Raw genomic sequence first — 25,877 nt, forward strand, 5'->3', positions numbered from 1 at the left:
TTCGGCTTCTCTTATACAGCGGTACCTCGGGTTAAGTACTCAATTCGTTCCGGAGGTCCATTCTTAACCTGAAACTGTTCTTAACCTGAAGCACCACTTTAGCTAATGGGGCCTCCCGCTGCTGCCGCGCCGCCAGGGCACGATTTCTGTTCTCATCCTGAAGCAAAGTTCTTAACCCGAGGTACTATTTCTGGTTCTGTAACCGGAAGCATATGTAACCCGAGGTACCACTGTACTGAACAAGTCCCCCTTAACATGACCACATTTCGCTGGAGGCCAGGACTGGATACCTGCCCTGCATTCTGTTCTGAACAAGAAGAGAAGTGCAAAGAGCTTCTTTATGTGAGTAAAGAGGCCCAAAAAGGTTGCCAATGGCAACCCCTGTGGCAGTATGCATCCATGGCTGGGGGAAGCAGCCACCACCTCCATCTGTATTAACCTCAAAACAGCAACAATGCTTTTTAATAAGTCTCCCTAAGGTAGTATAGTGTAAGGGGCTGGACTAGACAAGCCTCACAGTCTCTTCCATTTCTGCATTTCTATGTAAGGTAAGGGTAAAGGTACCCCTGCCCATACGGGCCAGTCTTGACAGACTCTAGGGTTGTGCGCCCATCTCACTCAAGAGGCCGGGGGCCAGCGCTGTCCGGAGACACTTCCGGGTCACGTGGCCAGCGTGACAAGCTGCATCTGGTGAGCCAGCACAGCACACGGAACGCCGTTTACCTTCCCGCTGGTAAGCGATCCCTATTTATCTACTTGCACCCGGGGGTGCTTTCAAACTGCTAGGTTGGCAGGCGCTGGGACCGAGCGACGGGAGCGCACCCCACTGCGGGGATTCGAACCGCCAACCTTTCGATCGGCAAGTCCTAGGCGCTGAGGCTTTTACCCACAGCGCCACCCGCGTCCCTCATTTCTATGTAGGCATCCCCTTTTTCTTTAGCTCTGAGCTTCTGCGATTTGATATAGCAATGTTACGATAGAATGAGGACAGCTAGTGGCAGAATTTATAGCAAATTTATAGAAAATACGCTGACCATTTCCGTGAAAGTGTATAGAAAGACAACATAAGCGTTAACCACATTTTGTATCTTTTTCACACAGCAGAATTTCGCAATTGCCTTTCCTCCTCCCACAACCTTTACAAACCTATCCCCCCCTTGTTTTTTTGTCTGATTTCAAGGTTACAAATTTTGCAACACCCAGCTAAGAATGACGTCCAATCCAGCAGATTTCTGCCAGTTTGCCTAGCACAGTGGTTTTCAAAACTTGTTCCAAGGAACCCTGGATTCCTTGGAAGCATATAAGCAGTTCCTCAGTGAGAAGATAGTAAGGGTGGACATGCTCTACAAAACAGCTTCATCACCATTTCAAATCCAATCACCCCTCTTTCAAAGTTTTAGCACCAAAACACGGAGCCTCTTGGATCCTGGATGCTACTCAAAGCTAAGCAGACTTCAGACTTGCAGGCTCTACCTTGTTTTTTTTACTAGGCCCCCCAGATGGAGCCTGGTACAAAAGAGATGCCCTTAAAACTTAACAATTATGACCCCATGACCCACAGGAATCTTCCTTCTCCTAACCCCTTGCATTATACATGGCCTAAGACTCAAAGGCCTTGGTAATGCCCAATGGGATTTTTTGTTACACATTTTTCTTCGGTCAGCTAACTCCCATGCTATATACCACAATCTGCTTCTCAGAGACCCAACACATTTCAAAAGTGGTTTGCCTTATTGGAGAGGGGGCAGTTTCACTTTGTTTCAAAAAACACAAACTTAAACAGCCTTGGACACACAGAACTCACTGCATACTTCTTTGCATCCTGGCTCTTGAATTCTGTGCTAAAAACCCACCAAGTTGGACAAATGCAGAAGTCTGAGAGTTCGACACGTATCTTACACTGAAAACCTGAGTTGCAAGGAGTTTGTCAGAAGTTAATACTCAGCAGTAAGGATTTCCTGTTTTTGTCAAAAAGTCATTGATTAAAAAAAAAAAATCCATCATGCTTTCCACTTGCACCCTGCTCCACCCACCAGTTCTGGTAGCTCCTGTTGCATGTTTTCCTTTGTTCGTGTGTATTCTTAAGCAAAGCCGTGTTTCTGTTCCTCCTACAGCTGAGGAGAAGGGCCCATTCCAGAGAGAGTAAACGAAACCGAATCATGACAAGGAAACTGAAGAGCGGCCTTTGAAAAAAGAAATCAAAGGAAAATCATAGATTGTGCCCATGATCTCTTCCGCTACTGTAATGGTTTCAGGCCCATTTCCAGGACAAGAGGCCAGAGGTCGTTATGTATGTGAAAGAAAAGTAGTTCCATGCTTTGGAAGACTCCAATCCATCACAGAAGATGGGGTGGGAAATGGGGTGTGCATGTTGAGTTATAGCCAATCGTTTTACTCAGAGTAAACCTACTGAACTCTTGCCAACTTAGCAGTTCGAAAGCACGTCAAAGTGCAAGTAGATAAATAGGTACCACTCCGGTGGGAAGGTAAACGGCGTTTCTGTGCGCTGCTCTGGTTCGCCAGAAGCGGCTTAGTTATGCTGGCCACATGACGCCGGCTCCCCTGGCCAATAAAGCGAGATGAGCGCTGCAACCCCAGAGTCGGTCATGACTGGACCTAATGGTCAGGGGTCCCTTTACCTTTTTAAATCTACTGAAATTAATGGACCTAACTCAGCCATGTTTATTAATTTATTCAGTCTACTCTGAGTAAAAATGTAGTTGACTACCAGCCCCAGACAGCAAGTTTTAAAGTGACAAGGGTTTTGTTGAGATCTTCAGTAAAGCAGTGTCATGCATGAGTTGGGCTGAGCAGCTACAGCTATCCTCCTTCCCCCTCATTTCCCTACCAGCTTTCACCTTACAACTGTTTTCCCCCAGCATTTAGAAACTAACACCTTCTTGAGACTCTCTCTCCTTTTGAAAAACAAAGTGAGTCACCCAATTGAGTACGGAGGTCCTCAGACCCAGTCACGAAACGTTAGAATGGTGCCACACTGAAGAACAGTAGGGGGATATCTGCACATATTTTGATAGAAACTGAAACTGTAGGTAACTTTTTAAAAAACCCAGTTCTTTGAAAGTGGAATTCCCGGTGGTATTTCCCACGCTCAACTGCAAAATGGCATTAGCCTCTTATAAAGGACATTTATAAAAGCATTTATAAACCCTTTAATATTAAAAAAACTATCTCTAAGTAATTCTACCTGTTTAAATGAACCTGCTGTTAGTCACCCTGAGCAACTCTGGAAGGATGGGGCAGAACATTCTAGTAGGCAATGGGCTAAGTTGCAACTAAGACTGGGGGGCAATCACACTCCCCAATGGGCACAGCGTAATGTGAACAGGTGGTCTTCTGTCCCACTACAAGAATTTGGGTAAAGATACAGGTGAGCTTTTACTAACAGTGAGGTGTTGGTGCTAATTTGACTATCATTATTTACAGCTAGTGCTGTGCAGCTTGAACCTCTGAGCTCAGCAGTGTAAGTCACTTTGGGTTGGACAAGATAAAGCCAATAGCAAATGTAATTAGTAACAACAACAACAACAACAACAACAACAACAACAAACCAACTCCAAAGCACACATACAAGTTGATTCCATGCTCTGGAATCAACCTTTTAAAGTTGTGCAGACCGTTGAATTGACTAAGCAGCTGAGTTATGGTTTTGGGTACATTGGCAATGTTGGCTTGTATTTTTGCTTGGGGGAAAAACCCCCATGAGGAATATGTAACTAATACATACCTCATCTGTTTTGACAGCATAAATTTGGCCAAGCCCAAGCAGTAACCTTACAGCTCCTCTGTTCCTTGCATAAACCCCACAAACACAAGGAAGATGGGTCGGGATACATGCTAGGCATATAATGGAGAAACAGACAAAGGCAGTAACAGGACAAGGAAAGCTTGCTAGCAGAGCCTGGCATCACCCACTCATGGCAACCAAGTATGAGAGATTGTGCAGATTCACTGAAAGAGAGCCTATAGAGTTTAGAATTCCATTTTTCACAGTGGTCTGCCAGATGCCTCTGGGAAATCTACAAGCAGGACAGGAGGGCAAATAGTTCTCCTCTCCTGCTGTTGTTCCCCAGTCTGAACCTGGAGGCAGAATATGGCCATCATGACTAGTAGCCACTGATAGTCTTATCCTGAAACAGTTCCTTGGCTTTAAACATTTTCTTAAAGTCCAGAGTAAGTTTCCTGCCCTCGGTGTACCCCATCACTTGTTTCAGACAAGCTACTAAACTTGTTCCACGTATTTAATATGATGGCTCTTCATACTTTACCTCGGTAAACCCCACAGCAGTCCTGTGAGATAAAGACACTTACTGCTCCCATATTACATAGACTGGAGGTTGGGTGAGGGGAGGTGTGTCTAAGGCAGTGTTTCCCAACCACTGTTCCCAACACTAGTGTGCCGCGAGATGTTGCCTGGTGTGCCGCGAGATGTTGCCTGGAGGGAGGTGGGCGAGTCCGGCGGTGAGAGGCGGGGCGGCGGAGGCGAGGAGCCAAGCCGCGCTCTCCTTCCTGCCTCGTTTTGCTGCCTCCTCCCCCCCCACCCCCAAAGCTTGGAGGTTCCCCAGCAGGAAGGAGGGAACTTAATCCTCTCCAAGGGCTGCGAAAAACAGACATGCAAATGGGGGCTTGCCAGCTCTTCAAGCGCCGCCGGCTTTCTTCGGGAATTACCGCCCGGCGAGCCCGGTAACGCTGACAGGCCGAGCCGCGGGGCTTGGCAGCGCAGCTGGCAGAGTGTGGGAAAGGGCGGCCGCCACGCGCCGGGCAAGGCGAGACTCGATGGGGAGGACACCGGCAGCAGCGCCCCCCCCCCCAGAAACCCGCTCCGGGCAGGTAATTCACAGAGAGTGGACAGAAGGAAGCCTTAAAGGCTTCAGCCTCCCAGAGTGGCGGGGAATAATAATAATAATAATAATGATAATAATGATAATAATAATAATAATAATAATAATAATAATAGTAATAATAATAATAAAATTGACAGGTGGTGTTTTTCTAGGTGAGGGGGTGGGGACTGTAATAACAAAAAAATCAGCTGTATATCAACCGCTGTTTTGCAATGAGGAATTGCAAATAAGGAAGATCAAAAGGAGAATGTTTTTTTGGGGGGGGACTCTCTTCCTCTTCCTCCTCCTCCTCTCGTTCTTGCTCCTCTTCCTGGCAAAAGGGCTGCTGAGATCCCTTCTCTCTTGGGTGCCGGTGGGTGCTGTGACGTTGACGCTGCTGTGGCAAGTGCCTTTACTTAGCAGAGTGCATTCCCCTTTACACAGGAGGGGAGGGAAAAAAATTGAAACTTACACTTTCGTGCGTCCCTCCCGGCGTGACGCTGCGCGCTGACGTCACGGGGCTGTAATGGTGGTGTGCCTCGAGATTTTTTTCATCAAACAAGTGTGCCTTTGCCCAAAAAAGGTTGAGAAACACTGGTCTAAGGAACCACCACAATTTTGTTACCGTGCCACAAACACAAAGGGTTTGCTCTGCCAGTGGAACTCTATTCGTGCAACAGGACTTCTCCTCCCCTTCCTGTGCACCCACAAAAAACTGAAGGGTCCCCCAACCCTCTAGGGCTGACTGAGGAGGGAAGAGTTTCATTCTGCAAGCAGAAATCTCTTGTGCGACTGGAACAGACACAGGAGCATTACATGATCTCCCTCAACAGTGTCAACAATCTGAAGGACCACCTTGCCATTAGGAGAGTTGAAGAGAAACAGCTTGGTGAGCTGCTACCCTTCAGCTGTCAGTGGTGGTCCCTCCTTCTGGGAGGGCCATCCTGCTTTGAGGGGAGTACAGTGGTACCTCGGGTTACATACACTTCAGGTTACAGACTCCGCTAACCCAGAAATAGTACCTCGGGTTAAGAACTTTGCTTCAGGATGAGAACAGAAATCGTGCTCCGGTGGTGCGGCGGCAGCAGGAGGCCCCATTAGCTAAAGTAGTCTTCAGGTTAAGAACAGTTTCAGGTTAAGAACAGACTTCCAGAACGAATTAAGTACTTAACCCAAGGTACCATTGTACTTAATTCGTTCCAGAGGTCCATTCTTAACCTGAAACTGTTCTTAACAGGAACACCACTTTAGCTAATGAGGCCTCCCGCTGCTGCTGCTGCGCCGCCGCTGAACGATTTTTGTTCTCATCCTGAAGCAAAGTTCCTGAGGTACTATTTCTGGGTTAGCGGAGTCTGTAACCTGAAGCATATGTAACCCAAGGTACCACTGTAGAAGGGAAGGAAATGGCCTGCTGTTCACCCCCCAGTGGGACTCGCCTCCCTCCTCTCTCACCCCAGGGCTTCTATAGAACTATCTTATGATTACAGCTTTGTCTAAAGAAACATTACGTCCCCCCCCCATTTTATTGCAACTTAAAATAACCAAAAAACCAATGAGTTGTAGTCAGCCAAGTCCTACTTAGAGTAGACCTGCTGAAATCAATGAACTTGTGTCCATTAACTTCAGTGAATAGGGCGAGCATGGCATACCACCCAAAGCTTACTGGTGTAATCTTATGAAAACCGCTTTGAGGGGGTCTGCTTGAAAAGTGGCATAGAAATACCCTAAATAAATGGCCATAGTGAATCCACAACAGGGGTGAGGCTTCAGAGATCACTCTCTTAAATCACACTCGAACCTAGATCTCCCCAGCTCTCGGTTCTATGCCAGCACATCAACTTCCTCTTTTCATTTAATCTCATTTCCAAAGAAAGGACAAGAGAAACCACAGAGCCTGCTGTGAAGACTTTGCCTCTGGTTGGATGTTCCTTTTCGACAGGAAAAAAAGACGAGCGCAAGAGAAGGGTGGAAGTGATGGCAAAACTGTCAATGGAAACAGTCAAGTTAAATGAGAACACTTTGTACCGCAGCAATGGATGGATGCAAGAATATGACGGCATGTCCCATCCTGTTACTTGTTTCCTGTTGGAGCATCAAGAATACCTCTAGCATAACACTGGTGGTGCTGGCTTTCCAATTGTCCATCCTACGGGAGACCTGACTGCCAAATGTAGAATCCTCTGTTGTTATATTGTGAGATGCTCTGAGGACTGTTTAAGCAGGATATTATTTGCTTTATAAAATAAATAAGATTGAGAAGAGATTGTAGGAAGTATAGGGCTCAGGGATCCATCTTGGGACCATTCCACACACTGAATGGAGCCAAAACTGAATGATTTTTTAAAAGAACATTTATAAACTACAGTGGTACCTCGCAAGACGAACGCCTCGCAAGACGGAAAACCCGCTAGACGAAAGGGTTTTCCGTTTTGGAGGCGCTTCGCAAGACGAATTTCCCTATGGGCTTGCTTCGCAAGACGACAGCCCATAGGGAAATATCCGGGACAGCGGGGAAGCGCAGCGCGTCTTCCCCACTGTCCTCGGACCTCCTCCGAAGCCAGGCGGTGGGGCGGGAACGCCTCCTCCCGCCGCCGACGGGCTTCGGAACGCTGCTCCGAAGCCGGGCGGGGGGGGCGGGAACACCAGCCCCCACCGCCGGGCTTCGGAACGCTGCTCCGAAGCCGGGCGGGGGGGCGGGAACACCTGCCCCCACCGCCCGGCTTCGGAACGCTGCTCCGAAGCCGGGCGGGGGGGGGCAGGAACACCAGCCCCCACCGCCCGGCTTCGGAACGCTGCTCCGAAGCCGGGCGGGGGGGGCAGGAACACCAGCCCCCACCGCCCGGCTTCGGAACGCTGCTCCGAAGCCGGGCGGGGGGGCGGGAACACCTGCCCCCACCGCCCGGCTTCGGAACGCTGCTCCGAAGCTGGGAGGGGGGGGGGCGGGAACACCTGCTCCGAAGCCGGGCGGGGGGGGCGGGAACACCTTCTGAAGGCGGGGGGCGAAAGTCTTTGTCCCCCCTGCCTGCCTTCCCAGGGGCTTTTAAATCGCCCCGGACAGCGGAGAAGTCCTCCGCTGTCCCGGGGTTTTTTAAAATGCTGGGGGTGGGAAGAAAAGCCCTTGTCCCCCCCCCCCCAGCCTTCAGAAGAGGTCCGGGGACAGACTGTCCCCGGACCTGGTCTGAAGGCGGTTTCCCTAGGAACGCATTAATTGATTTTCAATGCATTCCTATGGGAAACCGTGCATCGCAAGACGAAAAACTCGCAAGACGAAGAGACTTGCGGAACGAATTAATTTCGTCTTGCGAGGCACCACTGTACTCAGTATTTTGTATGTGTGTGTGCACGCACAGAGTTTTTTTCTGGGGGAACTCAGGGGTACTCACTATTGGCACCTTTTGTCCCACAAATATTACAAGTGTGGCACTTACTGTAACAACTCCATGTATGGTGAGTACTTACCTTCCTTAAAAAGCACTGTATATATGTGTGTGTGCAATAAATACACAAGGACAATGAACTGCAGCCCATCATGACTCCCCAATGATAGTGCTGGTATGATAAATTGTTTTCAGCCACGCCACTGTGATCGTCATACTCTAAAGAGTACACTTAAAACAACTTAGGGTGCAATGCTCTGCACTCTCACATGAGAAGAGTCTCATTGTGCTCAGGTAGACATGTACGGATTTGCATTTCATTTTTCCTTATATTTTGATTCTGCTTCTAAATCAGAAGTTTCACAAAAAATATGATGTGCAAAATGATCATAGGAGCACAGAAGTCCCCAGTTCTGAAGCAGTGTCAAAAACCCATTTGGGTTGCCATGTTTTCAAGCAGACACTGGTAAGTACATATTCCAAGATTTTGCTGAATGCCTAAAGACGAAGCATGCTAGAAAATAAAACCAAGGCCCAATCTAGACAGATCAAAGAAGCAACTCAGTTAAATGTGTTGTCAACTTCATACAGGGAAATCCCATTGGTGATAAATGGGACTCCACAGCGCCATCTGGTGTCAGTGTTATAATGCAAATCAAGCGCTTTATCTTTACGAATGTAGCTGAGTCCCAAGATTCTCAGAAAGCCAACTACTGCGTCAGAATCCAGAATCTTTGTTAGTGTATGCTGATGATACATTGAACATGAACAGTACAGAGCACATGAGGAGTAAACAGGCCCTGCCCAGATGAGCAGAGTGGACAGATAAGAAAGGGGAGAAGTAGCAAACACACTGACCTAAGCTATCCACCAGTGTTTTCTCAGAACGAAGTCCTAAACTCCACATCCAGGTTAATTCCTAGCACATCCAAAGCAGAATTACATGGGACACAGTGGGGAGGGCCAAGAGTGAGGGAAAAGCAAAGTTGAGGGGAACCAGAACTGAGAGTATGGGCATTGGCAAGAGTACAGACTCCAAGATATAGTGACTAGTAACATAAAACATACAACACTTATCTGGTGGGGGCAGAAAACACAATGGACTCAGAGGCTTCTGAGAATTCTGAACCCTCCTGTCCTTAGCACTGTGAAGATCGAACCGCACACCATACTAAGGTGGGACAGGGGCCATGAAAGGCCGTTGTTTTACAATACTAATTATGTGGAGTCCAATACAATACAGTGGTATCTCGGGTTAAGAACTTAATTTGTTCTGGAGGTCCATTCTTAACCTGAGGTACCACGTTAGCTAATGGGGCCTCCCGCTGCTGCCGCCGTGCAATTTCTGTTCTCATCCTGAAGTAAAGTTCTTAACCCAAGGTACTATTCCTGGGTTAGCGGAGTCTGTAACCTGAAGCATCTGTAACCCGAAGTACCACTGTACAGTGGTGCCCCGCAAGATGAATGCCTCACAAGACGAAAAACTCGCTAGACGAAAGGGTTTTTTGTTTTTTGAGCTGCTTCGCAAGACGAATTTCCCTATGGGCTTGCTTCGCAAGTCGAAGACGTCTTGCAAGTTTGTTTCCTTTTTCTTATCACCGTTAATACAGTTGCGACTTGACTTCGAGGAGCAACTCATAGAACGCGGTGTGGTAGCCTTTTTTGAGGTTTTTGGTGATTTTTGAAGCTTTTCCAAAACTTTCCCGACACCATGCTTCGCAAGACGAAAAATTCGCTAGACGAAAAAACTCGCGGAACGAATTAATTCCGTCTTGCGAGGCACCACTGTACTATTTTTTTGTGGAGTTTACAATACTAATTTTGTGGGCTGAGGTACTACACAAGACACAAAAAACTTCCTTACAAATAAATAAATGAAAATTGCAGGTTCTTTGCAGGTCTCATCCAATATATTACATTTCATCCTCGCATGATCCATTGACAGAACTGCAGGACCAAAAATATAGCTATCTCCATACAGTTACAGGGTACAGGGTGCCATCTTTGTGCAAACTGTATTGGTGCAATACAGTCAAGCCCAACATGTCAGCATGGATTTTCATCCCCAAGGTGAAACTTGTAAAGTGGAGCATAGCTGCCTAGTGCTAAGCTTAATGTGAACGAGTGACTGTGTGAATGTACTGGTACAGAGTGAGAAAATCACAACCACCTGGCTCTTCCTCTGAGTTACCAGGAGCCAAGCCACAGTCCAAAAATGGGTGTATGGCTTATCTTTCCCAAACAAACCACTAGGACAGTAAGACAGGAACAAACCTGGGCTTCAGCTCATGGGGATGTTTGGAGAGAATGAGGTCCACTTGCACTATTAGATTTCCCTCCTATCCTCCTCCATGCCCCCTAAACCTGTTCTAGGAGCTCTACCAAACACACTGAATAGTTTTAGGGGGTACAGTCATACCTTGGGTTGAAGTAGCTTTGGGATGAGTATTTCCGGTTGTGCGCTGCGGGGACCCAGAAGTAACGGAGTGCGTTACTTCCGGGTTTCGCCAATCACGCATGCGCAGACGGTCAAAATGATGTCACGCGCATGTGTGGAAGCGGCAAATCGCGACCTGCGCAGACACGGGTTGCGTTCACTTCAGGATACGAACGGGGCTCTGGAACAGATCCCGTTCACATCCGGAGGTACCACTGTATGGGGAAGAAGTCCCATTGCTCAGGCAGATCTTGTTCTGTGCATGCAACAACTTAGATGAATCCCACCCATAGCTTGTTTGGAATGAGGCAACCCATGAGCCCAGGTTCAGAGGCAATACTAAATCGAAGCCATGGCTTAGTTCATAGTAGCACAGAAGTAGCAGTTGAGAAGTGAAGTGGCAATGCTTTTCTCACTGTGAACCATCGTATTTGCTCATCCACACTAAGTCATAATTTAAGCTCAGAATTACATGCAAAGCAGACCATTCTTTATTCAGTATTTCGTAGTAACCTTCAGAAACAAGAAGAGGTAAACAAGGAAGCATTACTGATGCAAATACAGATTTGGAAATTATGTAGAATGAACAGGATGACCTCAAGCACTACAAATAAGGAAACAAAGTTCAGTAGGACCAAGTGCAAGGCGACACACTCAAGGGACTAAGGGCAAGTATTTTGTCTGGGGACAAAAAAAGGAGGAAGACAGATATTACAGGACCTTTGTAATTCATAAGACAAGGAAGAGCTGCATATAACAGCAAACACAATTATCAGGTACACTAGGCAAAGTTTCCCTGGTAAATATAAGGTAATATTTAATTATAGTTTATGCAACACACTGGATTTTGTAATAGCATCCAGTATTGGTCACTTTGACTCACAAATTCATTCATTCATTCATTCATTCATATCAGACCAAGTAGAAGGAAGGACAGCAAGAATGGTTGAAGAAAGAGAGAACTCCTCGCACACAACCAGGTGGGAGAAAGCCTGATCTTTTTTAGTAAGAAAAGTAGATGGCAGGTCCCTCACACACCCTGCCCCCCATCCTAAATTGGTTTATGGCCAGAGTGCAACAACTCCCCATGTTTGGGATCTGAACGATTTATCATTATGATGCTGTGACTATCCAGGAAAAAATTCGGGTCATGGTGGAAAACTTGCTTAACATTAGCACTGTATGTAAGATCAATGAAAAAGGAAGATTGCTATTGAAAATTATTACAAAAAAGATGGGAAGGTTAAACAAGTGCGAAGTTATTATAAAAAAATTAATCCTATTATATGCTCTCATTTGACACACTGCAATCCTCTGGTTACACCACTTACAAGACATCACTAGGCCACAGAGGTTACAGAAGATGATAATTAAAATCACTGAGTGAAAGGCGGTGGGTGGCAAAACTTTCCTATGAAGAAAGGCTTAAGAGTTATTTAAGTTTACAAAAGTCAATGACAAAGGCTTTGTATAATTATGAATTGTGTGAAGAAGGAAGAAAAATAAATTACTTTCTTGATATATCAACATTCCCACGTCCTTATTGAGAAGGCACTTGAAGGTTGCTGAACAGCAGAAGCCAAAGGGGTCTTATTGTGCTCATGTCTGGTTTGTAGACTTTCCAGCGGCATCTTGTCGGTCACTGTGATAACAGCATGTTGGATTAGAGGGGCCTTCAGTATGATGTACCAAGGCTTTTATGATGTTCTATGTTCTGGCATAGGCTCTGCTTCATCCAGATGTGATGGGGTTGTGTGTAAATAATAATCACCATCATATTTATTACCTGTCCTTTACCAGAAGGCCCCAGGGCAGGTTACAAAAATCTAAAATACAGCATTAAAAACAATTTAAAACATGTGGCAGATGGGATGGGAAGCAATATGCAGCAGTATTGGCACACATGGATTAATCTGCTTTGGTGAAGACATCGGACTTGATTACTTTCAGAACTATTCCGGCACTGTGATTCTATGGATACTGCTAAATCAACTGCAGCAAAACCCCACTGGCTTCACTGCAAACTTAGTGTGATGAATCATGGCAAACACCAAGCTCATTTACACCTTTAAAGTGGATGCTAGGGATTTATGGGTGTGTACACATTCCTTTTGTCATTATACCACATTATTTTGCACAGCTCTCCCACCACCAACACTCACTCCTTGCACACATACAATACTGTCAAAAGTCAGTGGACTTCAAGCCAGCTCCAGGCCATTTATCACACAGCTCTACTTCTCTTAAAAATGCTGTGTCACAGGACAATTTGCAGAGTCATGTTTTCTCCAAGAGCTGTGGCCTGCTGAGTCAGTAAAGCAGGGTGTGTTAACACAAGGTTTCTGTGCCAAAGAAATGGGGTGTCTTATCTCCATCAGCAGCTGGAGGTGGAAGGTAAACCCAAAACTTATGCTGACCCCTGCAGGGCATTGCTGAGCATAACTACCTACTTAGAAAGCAAATCCTGCAAGAAAATTAGAAGAAAGTCTGAAGTAGAAACAAACTAGTTTAAAAGGAGTTTAAAAGTTAGAGCTCCTTAGGCTCACACAAAATGGTCTGTGCTATTCCTGACAATTCCCTAATCCCTCATGCTCCATTCACAAGCTTCTTTTAAAACTCCTGCCTTTTTCAAAAGCTACTTGCCATGAAAGCACAAGTGTGGTGGGGTATGGAAGAGATGTGCTGTCCCAACCTTCATCCCCTCTAAAGGCTATACAGGCAGCACAAGAGATGCCAGAACAATCCAGGCATATTCAGCAACAATACCCACAATAGCATGATTTACTTCAGTGACCAAACTCGGATGGCTTTCTGGACTCCCAAACTTTTGGTCCAAAGATAATAATTTACTGCAAGTTTAGCTGTTTCTGGAGGAAAAGGTGCTTTATATTTCCACCAGAATGGCTGTGCTGAGACACCACATCCCACTTAAGGTGCAGGAAGACATTGTGAAAGGAAGAACTGCAAACATCCGTAAGTTTTAATTTACAAAACAGCAGCAGCAACTGAAAACCTGAATGCACAAATGTAAACTATTTTATCTGTAACAGGAAGATTTGTAAGGGAAGAATTCAAAGTAGTGCTAAGGAAACTGCTCTGTCAGTACAAGGATTTATGCTTGCCTGATGAACGGTGGAGACCTTCATGCGGTTCTCTCAAAGTTCAATCCAGCCCCTAATCAGCAAGCTCCCTAGGAATACTTTTTGGATGCAAATCTTTCCCATATGGATTCCCTACTTCACTGTGAGATGGGCAGTTATGACCCTTTTTGTTTCTTGAAATGTCTTTGCTTCCACCTTCACAAATGTTAAGAATGCTTCGGTTTCAATTTGAAAAATCAACAGAATACATTTTTTTTAAAAAAAATGCATCAGTTTCAAGATGACTCAAGCTCCCTTTAGACCTCATGTGAGTAGCAGAGGAGGTTTCACAAGTTCATCTGTAGTCAATGTGGGAGGGGTCCATTACACAGGACCTTAATGTTCCCACTGTGCTCTCCAGTGCTGGCTGGGTAATGAATATGTGGTCATGACCTGTACAACCGGTCCTGGATGTTTTTTGTTTGGGTCTAGAATTGTAGGGAAGATGGAGGTTCGGACAGCGCACCCTCTTCCCATCATTCCTAACCACTGACCTTGTCAGCTGGTGACAATGGGAGTTGGGAGTCCCACAAGATCTGGAGGGCCATAGGCTTTTCATTCCTGTTTTACACATTACGGTAGCATAGTGCGTAAAAAGGGAAAGGACCCCTGGATGGTTAAGTCCAGTCAAATTCAAATACTGGGTGTGGCGCTCATCTCCACTTTCTGGCCGAGGGAGTTGGCGTTTGTCCGCAGGCGGCTTTTCCGGGTCATGTGGCCAGCATGACTAAACCACTTCTGGAGCACCGTGAGCCAGAGTGCACATAAACACTGTTTACCTTCCCGACACAGCAGTACCTACTTATCTACTCGCACTGGTATGCTTTCAGACTGCTAGGTTAGCAGGTGCTGGAATAGAGCAACAGGAGATCACCCCGTTGCACAGATTTTAGCTGCCAACCTTACGATCGGCAAGCCCAAGAGCTCAGTGGTTTAGACCACAGTGCCACCCACATCCCCTAGCACAGTAGGACAAACTTATGGGGAATGAAGTAGTGCTATAGTATCCACAGTGCACCCAGTAAATGGGTATTATTAATGTTGTAAATATGACTGCCCTTAAGACCAAGTAGGAATTAGTTCCACCTCCCTGTCACACTAGTAATAGCTGGGGTGGTGGTGTTGTTGACCCTTCTTCTGCAATACTCAACTTGGCTTACTTGCACAAATCACCTGGAGTTGTTTGGGTTTTTTGTTTTGCAGCCTGTCTCCATAACTCTAGGGCACAGTGCATGCTCTGAATGGAAAGGTTCCAGGTTCAACCTGTGGCATCTCCAATTATAAAGGATGTCAGGTAGCAGGAAGACCTCAGCTTGAGACTCTGGGAGCTGATTGACAAAGTTGGCAACACTGGCCAATGCAAACCAAACCAATGGCTTGGTAGTAGGGAGTAGGTGGGTGAATGGGTGCCCTGGTCCTGTTTTGCGGCACAGCACTGAATTAATGGCCAGTTGACCCCCTTCTAACACCACAGCTATAATATACATGCGTATGTCAACTGCCTGAAGGGTGCAACTGGTGTGGAACATGACAAATGACAAGTGCTCCTATGAACCTGTTGCAGCAGCATCTGTTAAATCTGAATTTTCTAGCCTGGGGGTGGCTAACCTGCAGCCCTCAAGATGTTTTTGGACTACAACTCCCACAATCACTGCCCACAAGCTATGCTGGCTGCGCTGGAGAGCACCTTCATACACAATACAATTAGGAGGGTGGCATGAAGTGAAATATTCTTGCTAGTTGCTCCCCAGCTTTGGGATCACACTCCCCATAAAGCAGTCTTCTTCCCAAACATGATGCCCTCCAGAGGTTATGAACATATTATTATTATGTTCCATAAACCATAAATACACTAATGATGCCATACGTTTTTTGAAAAAATGTAAGGAGCAGGGCTCCAATTACTTGACATATTTGTCCTTGCTATTCATGGCGACAGGCACAATCTTTTCTAGGTACAGATGAGGTTTTACTGAGAAAACTCAGATCCATGAGCTGCAAAGTGGTCAGAGCCCTCACCACTGCTATCTAGCAGGAAATGTCTTCTGGAGTCTACTTCTTGTAAGAGAGGCTGGGTCAGCGTCATTTCTTGAAAGTGCATGTCAGCTGCGGGGAAGACACTGAAGTGTTTCCTCTCCACCAAAGAGGAGTCCCCAGAATAGAAATTTCAAATTTCTACAAGAGCTGTGCTATAAATTCCAAGAGGGTTGCTTCAGAAACCATTTCAGATCTGTCTTAAGAATAGGAGATTCAATAATCCCCTTTTTGTAAACAACACACTATCTGGGTATATGACCAATTATAGAGTAACACAGAACATGTGACACACTGCTGCCTGGATGAGCTTATTGTTTACATTTTTAGTGGAGGGATGGAGAGACCAAAAAGAAAGATGACAAGAACAAAGTTGTTAGCAGAAGAATGTACCGTATTTTTCTGTGTATAAGACAATGTTTATGCTAATTTCTTTAGTAAAAAATTGGGGCTCGTCTTATACAGGGATGATTAACGAACAGGGGTTAGGGCGGTCTGGGCTCAGGTTCTGGCATAGATGGCTCAGGCTCAGGCCTGACGCAAGTGGCCCAGACAGCCTGGGCTTTGTGGTGGCAGATCGGGGGGAAGCTTGTGATCACCGAAAAAAACCTCAACAACTTTGCCCAACTTCACTGACCGCCGCCGATGTTTAAATATACGGTACAGTGGTACCTTGGGTTACAGATGCTTCAGGTTACGCAATTTCGGGTTGCGCACCGCGACAAATCTGGAAATACCGGAATGGGTTACTTCTGGGTTTCGGCGCTCACGCAGAAGCACTAAATCACGCAGAAGCACTAAGACGCAGCACTGCGGGTTGCGAATGCTGTGGGTTGCAAACATGCCTCCTGCACGTATCACATTCGCCACCTGAGGCTCCACTGTACTAAATAAACCAGTGCTTTGAATATTTAAGAAAATACAGTGGTGCCCCGCAAGACGAATGCCTCGCAAGACGGAAAACTCGCTAGACGAAAGAGTTTTCCGTTTTGGAGGTGCTTCGCAAAACAAATTTCCTATGGGCTTGCTTCGCAAGACGACAATGTCTTGCGAGTTCCTGCTGGTCCCCCCCCCTTTTTCTAAGCCACTAAGCCGCTTATCAGCTGATCCGATCAGCAGATAAGCCGCTAAAAGCCACTAATAGCGCTAATCCGTCAATGGGCTTGCTTCGCAAGACGAAAAAACCGCTAGACGAAGAGAATCACAGAACGGATTCTTTTCGTCTTGCGAGGCACCACTGTACCAAAGTTGTTCTGTTTGACATTTAAAATATTGATTTTTTAATTTTGGGTTAAAATAAAAATAGGGATCGTCTTATACATGGGGGCATCTTATACATGGAAAAATATGGCATATAATGCAGTTGCATGTTCTTAGGGTTAGTTTCTGAAGGGGGTGAGGATTAAGGGTAGAATTCAATGCTCTCTTCCAAACATTCCATCTGTGCAAGGATTGCAGCTTGCCAGATGGAACACTTCCTCTCTCCTCTGAACTCACACTGTTCTGGGGGTACTCCTGACACCCCCACAAGGCAATTTCAGGGGGTGAGGAGGAAGAAGAGGGAGGAAAGCACCATTACACAAACAGAAGTCCTTGTTCAGGGCTTTTGCTGATGGGGCTCGTTAGGTGAATCCCACTCTAAAGGTTTGAATGAATTGCTTTACAGAAAAGGTGGACTTTCAGGAGAGACCTGCAAGAGGAAGGTATTTTGTGATGGTATTCCAGGCACAAGGAACAACAAAAGGGAATAGTAGTAGCTTTGTTGAAAGGAGGAGGGGGCCTTCAGGCAATTGTGGGAGACAAGAGGTTATGGAAAAGAGCATATTGTCCAATAAGAGTGGTGAATTATTTTGAGAGCAGAAATCTGGACAGAGACAAGAGGAATAGGCTAAGACACAGGAAGGCCAGAGAGAGGAAAGTTGCAAGCGCCAATAAGGAAGATGACCGGAGAATGAACTAGAGCTTTAGTCAAGAGGATGGAGATTGAGAAGTATAATTTTCACAATGCCGCCCCGGCAAAACTGATAAGGTTGGATGACAGATTGAATATGGGGTAGCAAATGTACATGGAGTAAGCTAATGCTTCTTGCCAAATCAACAGGATCAAGGGATAAAGAACAATCAATGAGAGGATAGCCTGGGAAGAAAGTTGAGAAGCTTAGTTTTGAACATACTGAGTTTGAGAGAGAGGTAGAACAATCAGATAGGCAGGATCAGAGGGAACGGGAAAGCTCTCAAGTGGAGACGTAGACCGAGGGGTCATGTTTTAAATGAGCCTTCCCCAACCAGGTTCCTTCTAGATGCTGTGGCTAACTGTCAAGTAGGGCTGGGTTATATATCGATATATTGTCCAAAACCAGTTTGAAGTCTCTATCATGGTATCAGTTTCATAATTTTTGACCTGGCAATATATCACAAATTGTGTGTGTGTGCGCGCGCGAAAATCACAATGTGGGAAAAACAATGAAGCCAGCTAATGCCTCTACATAGCTCCATCCTTAATTCAAACATTGTGATATATTGATATATTACAATTTTTAGCGGGTGATATACCACAGTGTTGAAAACCAGGTATCACCCAGCCCTACTCCCAAGGATGGTGGGAGGTGCAATCCAAACATCTGGAGGGCACCAACTTGGGAAAGGTTGCTTTAACAGGTGAATTTTTGATACTCTATTTCAGCTTACTTGCTTCCAAAATTATTATTATTATTATTTTGCTGATAAAGAGTGAGCTTCAACTCAAAAGGCACTGGGACTACTGCTTCTGTAATATATTCAGTTTTGTGCCTTATAACCATTACAACAGGTTGCATCGAACTAAGTCATACTCAAGAGTAAACCCACTGAAATCAGTGGATGTAAAATTAATCAAGACCATAAATTTTAATGGAGTGAATCGAATGCTGTTGATGAACCACTAGTGCTAAGAGCTTCCAGCAAACTCTCCCTGCCCCGGGTCCTATGCTCACCCACAAAATCAGCTCTAAGGGGTTGGGACAGATTCTGCAGGCACATCACGGGAAATGCCCCACTGTGCAAGTGGAAGTCTGCTTGCGTAATGGTGGATTCCCCAATGGGTCAACTCTGACTGTAACTTAGCTTGCTACAGCCCTACTTTTTATTTTCACTAATGGGCAACACCCTTTGATGTGCTATGCATGCAGTGATAAGAGAGCTGCTTTCTCCTCTTTGCTCAGTACTCATGAGACAGCACAAAAAGGAGCAGGCAAGGAAAAAATATTATGATGACACCATTAACTCTGTCCTCACTGGTGCGTTCTTGGGTCTCAGTTCCACTTCCTGCCTCTGGCTAGTAGACTACCTCCTGCTCAGACTGAAAATACCGTAAACTGAGATGGGGAAAAAATGAAGCAGGGAAAAGGAGTGTAAAGGGAAGCAGCAACCAGGTCAAATGAATGGTAGCATCCTTGGGAGGTGGAGCACTCTGCTTCCTGCCATCTTCAGCAATGAAGGTGCCAGTGGGTCCCTGATCATCTTATGCCTACTGGGCACTGGGATTTGTCCTCCCACTGCAGGCAGCCCAATATTAGTCAACAAGTACTAAATGTTACAGCAAAGTCAATGATCAAATCTAAATACTGGTATTTGGTGTCAGGTGTAAAATACCATACCCAATATTCTGCAAATATGCAATCTTAACATTTGCAGGAGGAGAACTTTTGAGGACGGGGATTTGTTTCAGCTCTAGTGCCGCCTGCTGTCCAATCTCTAAAAGGAAGACCCGTCAGCAGGCAGGACTTACCCACAGCCCGGAACAAGCAGGCCCCATCTTCCTTCATCTGTTTTATGATGAACCCTTTCTTCTCTCTCAGCGCCTTCTCGAACCTGTGTTCCTGCTGGTGACAGGAGGGGCAGATGTCAGCAAGTTAGACGGCAACCCCATCCCCCAAACCAGAAAGGGTGACATATCTTACTCTTTCTCCAGTTCCCCATATGGCAACCCAAACACGGGGCACCAGCTTTAAAATCCACAACTGGAATAGAAAGGGTTACCCCCATGCATGGCTCCACTGTGCCCCCTAGAGGCTGATCCATGCAAAGAGATGGCCATTATTATAGCCCCTGGGCTTATCAATGGAGACACCACGGGATCCCAACAGTGATCCGACCATGGCAGTTTTAATGAGGGATGATACTGGACTTCCATGCCCACAACACAGTCATAGGAGAAGTCTCAGCAACTTCCGCAAGCTCATTTGGCACAAGGCTCTCATCCTGAGAAATATACATTTGGTAATATGTCTATAATATGTGCAAACGCTTTGTGTTTTTTAAGAGGAGCATTACAATATCATGCTTGGTTACACAAATGCCCCTTCCACATTGCCATACTCAAGATGCCCCACACACCTATGATCCAATCTCAGCGCTCTTCACCAAAAATGCATCGACTACAAGAGTAAGGAAAATACATTATTTTAATATCTCATCCCAGTTTTGTTACTGTTTGCTTTGAAAACTAATAAAAATCCATGTAAAAACCCAAGGAGGGTCTTCCTCATAGTGCCAAACAGGAAGCAGTATTTGTGCAAACTGCTTCATTACTGAATCAAGATTAAAGATATTTAATTCCTCACTACAAAGCTTTACAGACTTGGCCTTACAGTATGAAAGTTGCAACTTTTACGATTACTCCTGAAGGAAGAACCTATGTCCCAAGATGTGTTGAGCTGTGATAAATATTAAAAGCACTCTTTTCAGAACTAGTTTCTCTCTTTTTGGCATTCTATTAGGTCAGATCTGACTGTATGTATGCAAGCAGCTGCATTTAGCCAGGAGGGAAAATCTAGAATTCTGCATTACGACCAATACTCCAAGAATGCTGGGCAAGAACTACTTATTTCAATGGGCTGGCTCAGGAGAAGACATCCCTGTGGACCACTGAATCTTAGAAGGCTTAATACTAATCCCCTTCAACAACTTACACTAGAACAGCTCAGAACTTGTCAGAACTTCCCAAAGAAAAGTACACTCATGTTTTCTGGCTCAAATGATTGTGCTGCCATCTTCTGGCAACAAGTGGACACGCATGCCCATAGTCTGCCAAGCTGTTCTTCCAGAGCTCCCCTTCTTAGCAAAGCTCAGCCTTCCTTGTCCCTGTTATCACATTTTCTATACATAAATTGAATAACTGGTGTGAGGAGAACCATTAGTGGTATTTGGGGTTCTGGAAAAAGACAAGGAAGATGTGCTGTGTGGTGCTCTGTCCAAGCATTTTGTACAGGGCAGACAATATACTTGGTCATCTGGATCAACTTGACAGTATCCAGAAAATCAAAGAGCAAGGGAACAAAAAGAGCATCAAACACAACAAACTCCCCATGAATTTCACGGACAGGTAATGTAAAGCAGACAAGCATTTTCACTTCCTTATTACAATGGAGGCTGGAGACAGTGTTTACTGAGACTGCTTGTGACGTTGTGGATGAGACTAATTTTGAGCTAAAATGTCCAAGCTCATAGCTTATTCTATTAACTGCCGCACTATCAGTCCGGGTCTAACCCCCTCTCCCAACTCCACACACACACACAAACCCCAACAACCTATACAATGCAAATTATAGTGAGCAGATTTATTAAACGATTCATAAAGTATCTTTCAGGGCAACATTGTCTTGCATAAATAGAAAGCTGTCTAGATTGTCCCAGTACCCGTAATACACTTTTGTATCTTTGGGAGTGGGGCTACAACAGCTTTAGCTCATTTTTCATACCAACCACCACTCTGGAAATTTTCACAATGACACTTTTATAACCAAGTGTTCCAAATTTGCCAGGCGCCAGGTGCATTTTGTACCTTGCTATTGGTCACTTGTGACCAAGTGAAGAAGTCTGGGCGCTAGGATGGCGCCTGATGTCTCCATCTGGAGACGCATGTCTGGGGATCCTTCGCTCTTGCCTGTTTTCACACCCTAACAGCACATCCTTTAGAATTCTATTCGTGTTATTTTATCTGCGCAAGCAGAACAAATATCAGGAACCAAAAAGTTGCATTGAAAAATACAACTTTCAAACCATCTGGTCCCAAAATGGCAACTAGACGTTCTGGTGACTGTAACCCTGGTTTAAGGAGCCATTTGGTGCCTAGATTATATATCTAAGTTTCTAACACTGTTTACAACCTATGTTACTGCTTAGGAAACTGGGTTGAGCCATAAGCAGAACATTTTAATGTTATTTTAAATGGTTTTAAAAATACACATATGCAAACTACCCTGAGATCATTTATGAGGGCTTAAAAATTGAATAAATACATAAACCATCTCAGAGTTCTGACAAACGTATAGGCTATTTCACAACAGCTGCACAGAGAAATGTTGCTACTTTCAGACAGGGTAATGAAAGATGCAGCCGAACAGGTTGCACACAGCATGGTCATTATGTGAGCATGAAAATCACTGAAAATTTTCAAATTTAATTACCTCAATTACAGGAACTAAGGCATATTTTAAAAAAACACACCAAAGAAAAGTAAAGTAAACTTCATTTAACAAACTAAATCTCTGTCTCTTCACAACTATGAGGGCTGAATGAGGTTTTTTTTCTTCCAGTGAAAGTTCAGATTCTTTTTTTTTTAATGATATTTATTAAGAGTTTTAGAATTACAGAAAAAACAGAGAAGAAAAAGGAAGAAAAAAAACAAAAGAGAAACAATCCACAATCAAACAATACAAATTGATAAAAATAAAAATAAAAAAACAAAGCACATAACACAACACAATCAAAAGGCAAAAATAAGCCACAAAAATTTAAAAACAAATCCAATATTCTCAAATCCTTATCTGTCATTACCTTCTTTCTTTGACCTCCTCACTCCTCCCATTTTTTGTATCCTAATTGTTAATAGTCACAGCAAATCCTTTCCATTTTTCATAATATTCTGTCATTACATTACCTTAATCTATTTTAACCTTATCTTACTATAAAAGACCCTAAAGCTTAAAACTTAGATCTTATTTATACCAAATTCTCATAGCCATAAGATGTTCTTACATAATTCTTTTAACGTTTTTGCTAAAGTCAAATAATTTCATTCCAACATTTTTCTAACATTCATCACTTTTATAGGGCAATCCTAATAAAAAAAATTTTCTTCTTCCAATCTTCACCCAGCGTCTCTTCCTCCTGGTCCCGGGTTTTGTCAGTCCTTTCTATCTCATCAATCTAGCGCATTAACCTGGTAATCTTATGTCCGAGGCCCTTACGTCTCTTCCATGTCCCTTCCACGGCTCTTCTTCATATTTATACCTGTACTTTGTCTCCTGCTCCTTTCACTCATGGGAACTCCAACTTGACAGTGTTTTTGACCGTTCTCGACAAATCAATCCCTTTTCCATGCTCCACACTAAACTCCATGTGGTATTTAAAAACATGTTTCAAAGTCCCTCCAGAATTAAGAGCCCCCACAACCCCAAACATCTCACGGCCCATTGCCAGACTTGAAAAGTCCAAACATCCCTGCATAGGGGGGGGGTCTATCCAACCCCCCATTTCCAAACCAAACCAAACCAAACCAAACTTTATCTTTCCAAATCTGGCTTTTTCCAAGTTCATTTGTCAGCTCCAAGTACTCATGTTTCTGCTGGGCCGCAGCTCCCTCCATCTCTGGCGCCCGAGGTTCAACAACATCCTCTTCCCTCATCTGATCTGTCAGAGCACACTCCTGATTTGATTCCTGGGTGGGCTCTATACAGTTACCCATTACATGTCCGAAATTTCTGATCGCAGCAGTCATCAAGTCTGTCTTCTCATGTAGCTGTTCCAGTAGGGCACTTGTTTTGCAGAAAGCACTCGTCAGAGCTTCTGAATACATTGTTCTGCAAGGTCAGAAGTCTATTCCCACGATTGTAATCTGTTGCAGCTGTAGAGCTCCCCGATTCAGATTTAATAACAGTTTCACAGGCTCCCTCTAGGGGAAGAACGTCTATTTGTTCTTTTCTTTTAGAGGCAGATCTAACAACAAAGTTTCCTTTTTCAGATATTTTGTCAATATTTGTTCCTTTAAAATGCAGAGGAGAACAATGGAATCACTATGTTTCTCTTCTTTTAACTATCTGTCAAAGAGGTTTGTCTCTGGTCAATGAGCTTCCCAAAGAACGTCAGTCCTGACACCTGCTCCCAGGATCAAGACGGTGGAAAATTACTTTGCTTTACACTCTTTCTGCAGGTTTAAACAGTCCGGAAAAAAATCCCCCCTCTTCTCCTGCTTCCGAAGGGGGTTCAACAATTTTAAATTATGAAAATTAATCCTTTATAAGCGATTTTCTGAACTCTAGTTTACCATATCTTTGCTTTAATCTATCTACAAGAAACGGAAGGCTGACTTCCTGTTTAGACCTTCCCGTTTCACTGCCAAATTAAGATGAATTTCTTAGTCCAATTTTCCTTTCTACTTGCAGATCATTATTCAAAGTCCAATTGTCCGAAATTAAAGTACTCACGGGAGATTGTTTTAAAAGCCAAATTGTCCCAGGAAAAAGGCAGCGCTCTCCGGCAACGGCTGTGCGGCTTCGCTCCACGGAAGAAGCAGTTGACTCTCAGCACCGCGCCACTTCCCCCTCTTCGCTCCGGAGCCCGTAAATGGGTTCCTTTACGGGTTGGGGGGGCGCTAAAGGTGCCCAAGTCCCATGGTCACAGGCTTCATCCGCCTGTGATTTGTGAAAGGGTCCCGCTTCGCTGTAGCGGGAAAGACCCGTTTTCCGTGGAGCTGGTCCCTCCGAATCAGAGGGAGTCCACCATTGCCGATGGTGCCACCCCGGAAGTCGAAAGTTCATATTCTTAGGATTGTAGAAGATATTCTGACCTTGTTAATCCAGACCACAACCTCTACCCCAGTCTAGGACAACAATGACCTTCACAAAACTTTTGCAGACAACTGCTAGTGTACACAGACAACTGAATGATGAACTTCTTGCAACTTGGAAATATTTAGACAAATATATATCTTAGAGACCCGAAAAGCATTCTACCACCAAAATCTAGCAGCACAGTACAGTGGTGCCCCGCAAGACGAATGCCTCGCAAGACGGAAAACTCGCTAGATGAAAGAGTTTTCCGTTTTGGAGGTGCTTCGCAAAACGAATCTCCTATGGGCTTGCTTCGCAAGACGACAATGTCTTGTGAGTTCCTGCTGGGTTTTTTCCCTTCCCCTCCTTTTTCTAAGCCGCTAAGCCGCTTATCAGTTGATCCGATCAGCAGATAAGCCGCTAAAAGCGCTAATCCGTCAATGGGCTTGCTTCACAAGATGAAAAAACCGCTAGACGAAGAGAATCACAGAATGGATTCTTTTCGTCTTGCGAGGCACCACTGTAATAATAAGTATGTTGAACTATGCAGAAAAAGAGACACAACCCCAAATTTTCCAGTACAGGGACTATTTTAGACTTCTCCATTCTGAATTTCACAACAGCACCTGCTCATTCACACCACACAGTGAATTTGTACTCCTCCCACCCCCACGATCTATGTAAGGCACTGCATATTTACAGAATCAGGCAACAGCTGCTCCCTATTTCTTACTAAGCAGGTGGAACACACTTCTTTCATTGACTAACAGAAATAATATGAACATCATATGCGACCCCAAAAGCTCTTCCATAAAAGCTTTTCTGAACAAAACAAACTCTCATTTTCTGTCCTTCCTTCCAGTGGTTGTTTTTCACTCTGACTAAATTATGTTTGCTATTCTTTTAAAAAGGTCTTCTCACCCCACCTTTTCCTTTGCATGAGTTCACAGTTAAAATGGGTAGAGTATTTGATTTTCTGCTGGGACTATTTAGGAATGAATGCCTAGAGTATTTCAGATTCCTGAGCTCTCAGCCCTCACCTATGGATGATTCACTTCAGCTACCTGCCGTGTTTTGGAAGTGTGTGCATTAATCACCCACTTCCTCTGATGAACAACAGTCCCACATCGCTTCAACACACTAATAAACCTGACCAACAAGTCCTCAATTTCAGAGTCTTTCCATATCCAATTATACTTCCCAGGCATGTGCCTACTCCATGTTTTAAGGATATACAA

The 25,877-nt window shown here is 44.8% G+C and overlaps 1 protein-coding gene across 2 annotated transcripts in view; it reads right to left on the bottom strand.

Annotated features, from left to right (window-relative positions):
• The window catches only part of OTUD5 (OTU deubiquitinase 5), a 48,850-nt gene that overhangs the window by 15,442 nt on the left and 7,531 nt on the right, over positions 1-25,877 (bottom strand). The window contains exon 2 of one of the 2 annotated variants that reach the window (XM_082205455.1): positions 19,596-19,686. In XM_082205455.1, coding sequence (XP_082061581.1) covers positions 19,596-19,686 — 91 coding nt within the window. Of the gene's footprint in view, positions 1-19,595; positions 19,690-25,877 lie in introns of both variants that reach the window. The other variant, XM_082205454.1, reaches the window with a different exon arrangement.

This window comes from Podarcis vaucheri, assembly GCF_965113315.1.
Source record: "Podarcis vaucheri genome assembly, chromosome: 17".
NCBI lineage: Eukaryota > Metazoa > Chordata > Lepidosauria > Squamata > Lacertidae > Podarcis > Podarcis vaucheri.